At 40.1% G+C, this 12,058-nt stretch overlaps 1 protein-coding gene across 1 annotated transcript in view; it reads right to left on the bottom strand.

The window, feature by feature from the left end:
- The window catches only part of CRYBG3 (crystallin beta-gamma domain containing 3), an 80,115-nt gene that overhangs the window by 43,710 nt on the left and 24,347 nt on the right, over positions 1–12,058 (bottom strand). Inside the window, exon 3 of the mRNA XM_054270475.1 lies at positions 10,260–10,684. Within this exon, the coding sequence (XP_054126450.1) occupies positions 10,260–10,408 (149 nt within the window). The 5' untranslated portion in view covers positions 10,409–10,684. The remainder of the gene's footprint in view (positions 1–10,259; positions 10,685–12,058) is intronic.

Genomic DNA, 12,058 nt, shown 5'->3' with positions numbered 1-12,058 from the left:
TAATACTAAAAATAAGTTCAGAGACTGTCACTTTCAATTTTCTGAAGAAGCAGTTTTTCTCCTTTCTTAAAACTATGAGACATCACAAATACTCACCTTTCTTTCAAATGCTTTTCTCTTTCCCTCCTATTTTTCCGCCTGTTAAAGAATTCTTACAAAAATCAGTCACTGTCAGCTTTACCATTCTTCACCTCAAGACAAAGTAGATGCTCAGACTAGACTTGAACTCCCTTCTGCCTCAAGCTCCACTAAAACTAAGAAGAAACCCTTTCAAAGTCTGCCCTATATCTGCTGACACAGGGAATGCTGGAATCAGCCATTCAGCTGTCTGCAAAACTGTCCTACTCGTTTCAGGAGATTCTCTTGGGTAAAAAAACAATAATAAAAAAAGGTGTTGGCTAAGATTTTGACTTCTAATATTAAAGCATTGCAATATACAAAGATAGCTTAATAGCCTTCTAAAAGCTCTTTGCACCTTCCCTCATTTGTTCCATTTTTTTAGAAGTTGTTACAGCTCTAGAGTTGAGAACAAATAATTTGAGAAATAAAAAATGAATTTAATAAGGAAACTGAAACATCTGAGTATCATTGAATAACTAACTTCAAATCTCATCTCTATGGATTCTGAGCATATATTCTCTCAAAATACGTATAAGAACATAAAAATGGAATGGATTCACCAATCTAAAAATGGAATCTATTTTCTGGCAAAATTTTGAAGGCTAAGATTCTTCCTTCACTGTAAATTTCATTTTGAAGAGAGAACTTAATGCTATTTAAAATCACAAGTAAAGAATACACACAGAGTACAAGTGAACTAAATGTGGAATTATTCAAATTCATAAACATTAAAAGAGAGATATAAACAGTCATTTATATGCATGCTTTACATTGTCAAGTACCTTTAGGCTAATGCCAAAATATATTAATATGGGCATTCAGACTTTGTGAGAACTTGATTTGTATTGGGATTAAATTCACTGTAACTTCTGATGGAGCAAAATCTCAATATAGGGTTTGTTGGTCAGATCTATTAAGGCACAGAGGAAACAGGAAAGTCCAGTATAAACAGCACATCTTCCAAATTGCCAAGTAAGATGCCTACATTTAGTCTTCTATAGCATCAGTTTGGTTTATAGAGATAGCAGCAGTGGTAGCTGCTAAACATCACACACTCCATTTGTAAAAATGGCTGACTTGAGGATTCACAACCCTCCAAAATATAAACATTTCTGAGCCAAAAAACCCCAAAATACAGTGGAGAAAAAGGGTAGTAAAAAAAAAAAAAATCATTATAGTTTTCCACAGAAAATTTATTCTAATATTTTCTAAAACTCCAGAGATCATAAAAATGTGAGGGGAAGGATTGAGTTGAGTTCTGCAGTGCAGTATATTTACTCAGCATCAATCAGAGTCATACTAAAAATAAGTCTTAAGAATGTAAGACCTGATCATGCTCTTATTTAGAATTAACCTTACTGAGTAACCTTTCCTGCTTTAAATAATCACTATTAAGCTTTTACAAACTCCAGCAGCTCATCTATACTTTGGCCAACCTCAAAAATACAAGTTGGCCTACAAGTGCCCTGAATCCAGATGAAATTTCTTTTAACAAAACAAGCAGAACACATATTGGTACAATTTCTCCAAAAGAAAAAAATAATTATGGATTCTTGTACAGACCAACTGTAATGACACATGTTTGAAGTGAGTGTATTGCAAGATGCCAAACACTCATTTCCACCAAAACCAAGGCATGACTATGAATAAATACCTTGACAAGAATTAGCTTTTACTGAGTGTCTTTTACTTCCTGGTTGGTATTTTTGTATCATATGCAGTGGGGAGAATTCAGATTTATGTACAAACGTGGTGAGAACCAGTATTCCAGAAGAAACCCGGAACCAGTATTCCAGAAGAAACATATCTTCCTATTGTCTCCTGTACCCAACTTTGCCTTTGAATTTTTCATGTGAACTCAGAAATTCAGAAACCCAAAGCATCCAGATATGGGGCGAATAGGTAAATTTTCCAGAAGGGATGCTAAGGAGAAGCCCCAACCCAAACTTTATTACAGAAGGCCAGACAAAAAATTGTACTCAGAAGCTTTTTTTTGCCTATGTGGCAACCTTTATAATTTCTCCCAATTCTTTTTGCTCTCTGTTTGTCTTCTGAGGGAATTTCATGCTCCAATTGACCAATTTGAAGTCAGAAGACTCCAAGCCATTTGCCCCTTGGAGAATTGTGCACAAACCCAAATGTGAGGAGCGCTGGCTCCAGCCCCTCTGCAGCTGCAGAGCCCCAGCCCGTGCCAGGGTCTCCCAACACACAGCTCTGCCCTCCTGCAGGCCCCACAAGACTTTTGTCAGTGAGCTTTATTCCAACCAGAACCAATCTATCCTCCACAGGCACGGCAACTTCAGGGTCCCCGACATTTGATAAAGAATTTGCTCCTCAGCATGTTATAAAAAATGTTACCAGCAGACCTTTTAGTCCTAATGCAATTCCTTGCAGAGCACACAGAAGCATATTCACTCTGAATGCTCCCATGCAACAAGACATTTAAAAAATGAAACCCCATGTTCCTATGCAACACCAGCAACTCAGCTGTAAGTCTTATGAAACAAATTTAGAAGCAGACTGTGCCACAAAAAAAAAAAAAAAAAATCTTCTGAAAGTGTCACTGGAGACTTGTTTCATTTCTGATCACCAAAAGAATGACAGTTCAGAATTTACCTTAAAAACTCTTTGCAAAAAAATTTTTTTAGCTCATGTGAGGATGTAGATGAAAGCCTGATTATACAAAGAACCCAGTGTGCATTTGTCACATATTTCAAATAGTAGGAGATTTCTTCTTTCCTGTCCTCACAGGAAGCTATTCAATTCCCTATAAAGCCTTAAATCAGTTTCACAAAAGACTTTGACAGCAACAAGAGAGGATGTCAACATGAGTTACGTTAGATTTGTCAAAAGTAGGTGCTTGTAGATATTTCTTCTATTGTGAAAAAGATATAAAAAGTTAAAGGGGGACTAACTCAAGGAGGAGAGGGGAACATGTTCTGACATCTTATATGACAGACATCTTGTGTAACTTGCCCAAGTGGCAGTGGTTATAAAACAGTGTTGTTGATTTGGAAGGCCAGAAGCAGGAAGAAAGCTGCTACCTTAAATGCCTCATTCCAGTGCACCCATAAAGAACACATTGTCTGCATTTTTTCAAGTGTTTGCCACAGAGATGGTACCACACAAAAACACAGAAAGCAGAGAGTCCTATACATTTTCCAGAAGGTGGAGGCAGACCACACAGGCTGATAGAGCATCTCAGGCCCCAGCAGAACAGCTCATCTGCACAGCAGGGCACTGCTGCCCAGTCTGCCTCTCCCAAATCATGCCATGGTGAATTTTCCCCTCTTACCTCACTCTTCCAGATGTTTACTCTCCTGTGCAGCAGTCTGCTGCTTTAACAAGCATATCCATCTCTGATTCCCCCAATCTCTTCTCATAGATCTCACAGAGGGAGCTACCAGAGGGATCTGCAGGCTAGAGGCTGAAAACCACTCATCTAGACTTGGTTCTTGTGACTCCTGGCTACTCCTCTCTGACCATCTTAAAATTACACTGTTGTTTATTTTAATTGTATTCCACTTAGCTTTTATTCCACTGTATAGTTAACTGACAGCTTTTTAAACTTAAAAAAAAAATATGTTAAGGTACTTCATCTGGAAACAAATGTCCTGAAGTCACTTTGAAACACCTTCTGGTGGGACCCAGCTTACTCAGCCAGCTGGTTTCTATGCTCATTTAAGGTATTAATAAATGGGAAGAAGGAAAGATTTGCTGAAAAAAAGACTCTGTGGACTAACTGAATAGTTGCCATACACAACTTAGATGACAGAAAATGTTTTAGCCACAGGGGATAGCTTCATGATATAAATCTGCAGTCTGAAATACTTAGTGTCCTGGGACGTCACAATGTATGTTTGAAAAGGTCAAAAGTTTGATTGAACAAAGTGATTTACACGCAGTTGATCCTGCAGGAAATTTCAAAGCTAATGTTCCATAAGGGCAATTAAGAACCAACGACAATTTTAATAAAAGCAAACACAGTCTCTGTGACCTTGCAAGGAATGTTTTTCCTTCCCCTTGCCCTTTAGGGTAGAACTTCTTGATTATCTCGCACATCTGGGAAAACCTATTCTTTGAGTCTGAAGGAAGAGAGCACACACCAAGGCTGACCCACACACCAGAGGCTGTGAGACCCAGACCAGCACAAGGGGATCACTCCTGGCCCTTCCTTGCCCTATTTCCCCAGTACCCGGCAGCAGCCAGCCTCCCTACCCCACACCTGTGGGATCTGTCCTCACCTGCTGCCCCTCCCTTTTCCTCTGTGCCACTCTGGGACTCAGGTGCCAGGACTGGCCCCTCCCAGGGACAAGCAGAGCTGCTGCTGCTGCTTCTCACTGGTGTGCAGGAGCTGGGGACAGCAGTGAGGGCTCCCCCGAGTTTCTCATCTCAAGGCTGAAGAAAGCCACTCCCCTTGGCCTCCTCTGAGATGTAATGAGGAATCAAAGCCAGGACATTCCTTTACACTCTTGAAGCAAGAGAGCAGCTTCAGGTGGGGTAGGCAAAGCAAAGGGTTTGACTCAGTTGAATACATTGCACAGCTGAACAACTCTACCAAAAAAAAAAAAAAAGTTCAGTGGAGAAAACAATCCAGTGATTAGTTTTTAACTGAATTTATTCAGCTCAATTTTCCATCACACATCTGCTAAGAATTACTTTAAAATACAAAGTTTCCTTCTTCAGAAACACAAAAACCTTTGCTTTGGCACCAACAAGAACCTTTCCTTTGGACCACATCCCACTCTGGTAGGCACCCCTCTCTGGCAGGTAGAGAAATGCTTTGAGGCCTGCATTTCTCCCACAGCACAGCCCTGAGAGCGAGCACTCTCCACAGGTCACCCAGGAAATCAGGGCCAGGATGATCCTGCTCCTTCCCCAGGACAGCCTTCTAATTTTGGGTGGTATCTGGCTGGCCTAGAAGGGTGGAGCTGCCCAGGTAGTTTATGTCCCTCCCAAAGTGGCAGCAGGTCACTCTCAGCAATGACTCCCCAGCAACTGAACAACACTGCATTTCCATGGCCAGAAAGCCATCAAAACATCAAAACATCAACAAATCAACACCAACAAATGCAGGAGCAGCAGCTTCCCCACTTCTCCTCAGGAATTACCTGATGAGACCACTGCCTGGAACTAAGTGATGAATTTCTGTTCATTCACTCTTGATTTTCTGCCAAAGGCATCTATAGGGAAAGATGAATGTTGCTGCTACTGACTGAAATCAACACCACAATACACAACAATCCATCAGACAAATTAATGCCGTGTTTTGTTATCACCACAAGCCTGCCTCTGACAAGCAACACAAAGGAGAATTACAAGCTCTGAAACAAACCTATTAACCAGAATTATGTAAGCTTGAAGGATTTCATCAGATGTATTTCTATCAAAATAAAAGCGCAGGATTTGCTGACAGTAGCAAGGTGGGAAATACTAATTGCTAATACTAACATACATCAATTAAATGTGTAACAACAGGTTTACTAGACCTAAAAATAAAATAAATAATAATGAAAAATTCCCTCACAGAACCCACTAATGTATAACATAGTAAAACTGTAAACAGACTGAAATTTCATTCTCCTTAGGGCTACCTCCCTTCTGAATGAAATTGCTTGAAATGCTCTCACTAAGTTATTCCTAGCACCTAGCTGTTAGTAGGGTGTGAAATTTAAATGCATGTTTTCAGCATGTCCTTTGGAAATCACCCCACCCCCTTTTCTACCTACAGTAAGAAAATCCTTGCAGTTGTGGGGTTCTGAGTTTTTTCTCACATCCATATCTACAAGGTTCATAACAGAAGGAAGATGATGGGATCTTAAAATACTTTGTTGAATTCAGGTATTACTGTCTTAAGCAGGACTAACTTAATCAAAACATTTAGAGTAAGGAAAATTTTTACTTTTTTCTCTTCAGCAATGCAATAAAGCTGCTCCTTGCTGAAGTCCAGAACAAGCTGTGCAGTTCCACATGCACCATTGTTCTGCACACCACTATTTGTAACATCCACTTATTGTTACTGGATATGAAAAAAAAAAGAGAAATCTACTGGAAAATACAAATGGCAAGCAGTCAATGGAACAGACGTGGGTCATATATTTTTGGGGCAGGAGGAAAACACCAAAGTTCTGTCCTCAGTCAGCTGCACAAGGCACCACCCATTATCACCACTGGGATTCTTGAGAGGATGGCAGCTATTCACTGCAGGAACTCCATTCTCAATTTTGAAGATAAATCACTGCTTTGTAGTGACAGGCAATATATATAAAAGTGCAAGAATTTTACATTATAGGAAAGAAAAATAATAGGGCAAATCTGTGTTTTATATTTGTCATCTACTTTATGAAATAGCCATCTCTCTCATGTAGACTTTCAGCAATGAGAAATGAGGTGAAGTGCACCCCCACTGTTCCATGGTTTTATTCTTAGGGCTTATTTCATCAGCTAAAGGTTGTCTTTTAACATCATTAAGGAGTGCAGAGGCCAAGAGTAAACACAAAGTTTTCACTTTATACCTACCAGTCTTCCACAGAGAATTATTCCACCCAGAAGCTGCCATCTTACCTAAGCAAGAGGGTTTTTCTACTCTAAGTAGCAAATACCCTACTTTACAATTGCTTGCTCCCTTTCACTTCCAAGGCAAAGAAACCTTCAACCATCCCAGAGAAATGGAAGACTGAGGGATGAAATAGCTGGAGACTGAGCCCAACTCTCCTCACCTATCTTCTGTGCTGCAATAATTGTCTGTAGTAATTGTTGTCTAGAGACTTTGCCAAATGTTTCATGGTTTTGTCTTTTGTGCTCCTCCTTTGCCTCTTGCCACTGTTGGGATTAAAGGAGCAAAACGCTTTGAGGTACAGATTACCTCTGAGCCAACCAGCCAGGGTGATGGAGGAATAAATAACGTGACCTACACATTTTGTCCCTCAAAAACATGTACTTCCACAGACTGAGCTCATGAATTCCATTTTCCTTGGCCCAAGGCCTGGAAACTCAAGTCTTTACCAGTGCCAGACCTCCCACTGAGGCCAAAATTAACCTCAGTTTACAGGTCAGAGCACTCTGATATCCCTGAACTTCACCAAATATTGCTTTAAGGATATGAGGAGAATGAGGTTGTCTGAGCAGAGGCATCTGAGACCATCTGGTAGGTTTTTGAAATCTGAAAGGTTGTTTGGTTTAGGCTTTCTTTTTTTTATACAACTCTAATGGGGATTATGCAATCTAACAACCATCCCTCTTCCACTTATCATTGCAACCTCCTCACTAACCAGAGACAGTCCCTAATGCAGTATTTCACTGCAGTGTGGAATTAACAAATTCATTAACATCTTCCTCAGGACAAAGGAAACTGCTGTCAGATTAATGATGCAGCGGTCACAAGGATTTGTAAAGCTCTCTGCTACATCCTGCCTCTACAGAAAATGCTGAAATTGCAGTTTAATGCAACTATCCATGGAATCAATACCTTTGGCTTTAAATGGCTCACTAGCACATCTCGCACGACTTTTAGGACTCAACCACTCTTAGGTTCACATCATCTTGGCTCTTCATGGTTTCCACACCTTCCTGCTGCTTTGTGCTAAAAGCCTTTACTCCTTCTCCCCATCATTCCTCATGTGATTGTAGCATCCACTCCCAAGAAAACTCTTCAGCCAACTGGCAGCAACCAAGAGCATTTTTACAGTTTAGCCATGTTATTTACAGGTAGTTAATATTTAGTAAAAAACCCAGCTAGTACTGGAAAGAATAAACTACTATGCATCCTTTAAACTTTTATAAACTAAAAGAGAACAAATCCAGCACAACCACTTCCATAAAAGAAAAAAACAAAAACAGCTATCCTTACTAAAAAAACAATTATTCAAACTTTTTAGAAAGGTAAACAATGCAAGCCTCTGCTTCCCTGCAGTCATTCCAATTTTTCTTTACTAATTGCTTCAGAAGAGCAGTTCACATTGTGTGGTCAGGCAGAGGAAAAACATAATTAAAGTTACACAGAGATTGTCTAACTTGTTAGCATACCGAGCCAAAAAGGGCAGAATGTACACTGTACTTTTGAGAATGAGCTTAAAAGGACACAGACTGGTTTAATGTTTCCCCTAATTTACAACAGCTACAATGAAAAAAACTACAATTTTTCTTCCATTAAAAAAGTTATTTTCCTTGGAAAAGCTTCCTTCTGTATATAGGTCAACCCTTCCTTACCTCCAAACTAGCAACACATATTCTTTCATGCTTGCCTAGCCATGAGACAAACCTACACTGGTTTGCAAAGATTACCTAACAATACAGGACAATGCCAAAGGATGGTCAGTTGAAAAATCCAACTGTAACTTGGACTTCAGGAAAACAAAAATAACTCAAAAATTTCCATACAGAGCAAAGAGATCACTTCAGCGAGTTAATACCCACACCTTCCAAACTCTTTAAACTTTGATAAACACCTCATTTTATTAATCTACATTTTTATGAAGAATTCCCAAGAAGAAAAAGGGGAGTGAGATGCATCTTACCCTGTAAATTGTGCACAGACAGTGAAGGACATACTACAGAAACAGCAAACAGCAGCAAGAGACTGATACAGCGACCCAGCCTGTCCAGCAGGTTTTAGGGAACACAGTTTGCTCAGGAACCAGACCAAATAACACCACGCTCCTGGGCTCTCCTGGGAACAGCTGAGGGGAGGAGAACTTTTCTCCTGCATTGATCAAAGCAGTGGTGCTGCTGAGCTGCAGCTTGGAAAAAGCACAGTCAGATGGGTGACACCATGATAAGAGGCTGGGATAAAAACCAGTCAACCACGTCGCAGACCAAACCAGAGTGCTCATGAGAACACAACCAGTATTACTATTAATTACTGCATTTTGAAGGTGGAAATACAGTTTTAACTTCACTTAAATAAGTATCACATCACCAATTCACATCCTGATCAGCCACTGCATGTATAATATAATGCTTCAAATAATTATTCTGCCAAATAATAGGTAAGGGCAGAGTGCTGGAGACATCCCCAGTATGGAAATGGAATTCAACAAGCAGCTATTTTGGCTGTCTGTGACCTCCCACATGGAGATGAAACATTTCACATGCCAATAAACAAACTGAGCACCACTCAAATTAATTAAAATAAATTTAAAGAAAAAAAGGTGTTTCTTCTGAGCCCATCCTCCCAATCTGCAATCCAAGCAGGAGGACTGTGAGAGACTTACTGGTTACTCCCAGTCACTACCTTCTGCTTAAATTTGAAATAAATATTCTGGGCCATAATGAAAGCCTGAGTCATCATCACTTGCAGATCCACTGCCCACAAACAAGTCCATGTTCCACACACCCATCAGAAACTGGACAGGTACCACAGGCACACATTCACACCTAACTCCAAATCCATGCTCTGCTGACCCACAGGCAGCCCAATTTCCAACATAACAGCTACAAATGATTCTGGAAAACTGGTATCTATGTTTATGACAGTCATAAAAGGTTTTGTAATACACAGTGTTGACCACAGCCAGTGTTTTAAGTTTTCTACTCTCAAATACACAATGGTGCCCTTACTACCACTTTTAAAAAAAAAATCTTCTTTTAAAAATACTACAGGACTATAAAGAATGATCCATATTTTGGCTAATTGAAATTAAGTGCTTTACATAACCTTCTTTACATCACAGGACAACCCCATAGAACTAGGAGGGGAAAAAATCACACAAGCAAAAATCACCCAGTCAAATAAACTAGGAAAGATGATTTAAAAATGAGAAAACCTTATTTGCAGAAGTAAAATTATTGAACTGCTGAGATATAAAAAGAACAAACATTCAAGCTTTTATATAGGCCAAAATATGGATGGAAATAAGTTCTTTACACTTCTTTTCTTAACATATTTGTAAATGCCACATCTATTCAGGAGAAGTCTAAACAACTTCTTTAAAGTTATATTTTGTTGCAGCTGACTTGTCCCCTGCTCATTTATTTAGGGCAGTTGCTACTGGAGTTTTGCACAAAGTCAAGTCAGGGCCACTCCAACCACCCTTAGAAATGACAGACATTTCTCATACAGTCAGCTGAATTTGGTCAGCATAGTTCTGTACACACACACACAAACATCAACATATTAAATAATAAATTCTAAAACTTACTTTTCTGTATCTGAGGACTGTTTCCAGCTTCCTTGAAGATCCTGTGTGTTATCTTTCCCAATATTATTTAAGACTGCATCATCCTTATTTACAGAATCCTCTTTTTTCCTAGCTGTAGGCTCTTCAATTTTGGGGTGCTTTGGCTGCATGTCCTTTGGAAAGGTATTGGTGCTCTGTAAATCCTTTTCACATCTGTTGGGTTCATCTTGGAAGGTAGAGGATTTAGATTCTACCAGAGAAGATCGTGTTGCAATATTAAATAAGCTTCCAAGGAAATGGAAAAAGCCTTCTCGGGGTTGCTTGTCTTTATCTGATGTTCTGCTTCCAGGAGTCAGACTAGGAAGGCTATTAGCCTTTTTCAGCTCCTCCTGGATTTCAGACTTGCTAAGCTCTTCTGTGGAATGGTTCTCTTCATTTTGACAAGCCTAAGATAAATACAAAAAGCACACAAAGATGATGGTTTCTGTCATTTTCACACATTCCCAAATTCCTTGATTTTAATTTGCACCTATGCATTGTATTCCTTTCAGGAGATCTGTCATTTAAAAAGGTTAAAGCCCACTGCTTGTTGTCTTCTCTTTTTGTACCAAAGAGGACCCTATTCCACAAAAAGTAAAAGGGACTAGCACAGGCTAGAATATTCCCAAAGCAGCTGCAGTGGAACAAAAATACAAGACAGATGGTAACAATTGCTTCAACTGGCATCAAAAACATGGGGAAGAAGCAAGGAACAGTTATTTCACACTTCAGACTAATCCCCTCAGAAAGCACAGCTTCACAAACAAACCTCCATGTGCTTGTGAGAACAGCTTTCAGCTTGCAAATGCAGGCAAGAACACCAGAGCCAAACACAAACACCCCACAGCCTTCTGCACTCCTGAAAAACTGAGGAGAATCAAGAACAGAACTAGGATAAAACAAACTCAACTCACACCCCAGAGGTGAATCCTTCCTATTACCCTTAGCAACTTGATGTTGAGCCCTCTGGCCAGCTCTCCTTCAGCTGCACAGCTGTTTCCAAATGGATCTGTTGCCTCCCACAGTCTCCAGCACTCTTCCCCTGGTCTCACAAGCCAAGGTCCTGCAGAGCAGCAGCCCTGCACCTCTGACCTTCTGAACTGCCTATCAGTGACCTGAAATGAATGAGCACCAAGCAGGGCTTCACCTCATTCAAACCACATGTTCATTTCTTCACTCAGCCCAGCTGAGCATCTGCACCCAGAGGCAAAGCAAGGTCTGCTCCTCACCAGCTCATGCCCTTGGATTTCCCCTGTGTCAGCTCCTCTCAGAGATCCAAGGACTGCTGTCCAAGCTCATGTTACTTCTGTCAAGACCATCTGCCCAAAAGGGTGATGCAACTTCACTGGAAGGCTTCACAAACACCACTCATAGCCACATTTTCAGCTTCACAATCTGCAAATGTGATTTTTTCCCCTGGACTAAAGCTTTCTGGGAAGCACCTCCCTCCCCCATCCCCACCCTTTGTAGTGGGTGCCATAGGCTATTGCTGCCTATTTTATCTTTACAGTACAACCCTGTAATTTCAATTCCTGATTCAACCCAGTTTATTAACGCAGATTAAAGTTACCCCAAGCTTTTCTCAGATGAAATCTATCCTGCTCAACAGGAGTGGGAAAGAACATGAACAAAAAGTCCTATGCAAATTTTAGTTGTGTCAACAATACATTTGGATAAGAGTAATTGTTTCAAATTGGGCAACACCTACACAGAAAGCTACTATTTCCACTAGGTGACCAATCCTATTTCTACTTTAAGTAATCTTAAATAAACCAGCAGGC

Source organism: Melozone crissalis, unplaced genomic scaffold (assembly GCF_028551555.1).
Source record: "Melozone crissalis strain CALT ecotype California unplaced genomic scaffold, PUWL_Pcris_2 ptg000009l_1, whole genome shotgun sequence".
In the NCBI taxonomy this organism is placed as follows: Eukaryota; Metazoa; Chordata; class Aves; order Passeriformes; family Passerellidae; genus Melozone; species Melozone crissalis.
Note: the sequence above shows the minus strand (reverse complement) of the source record. Positions and strands in the feature narration are given on the sequence as shown.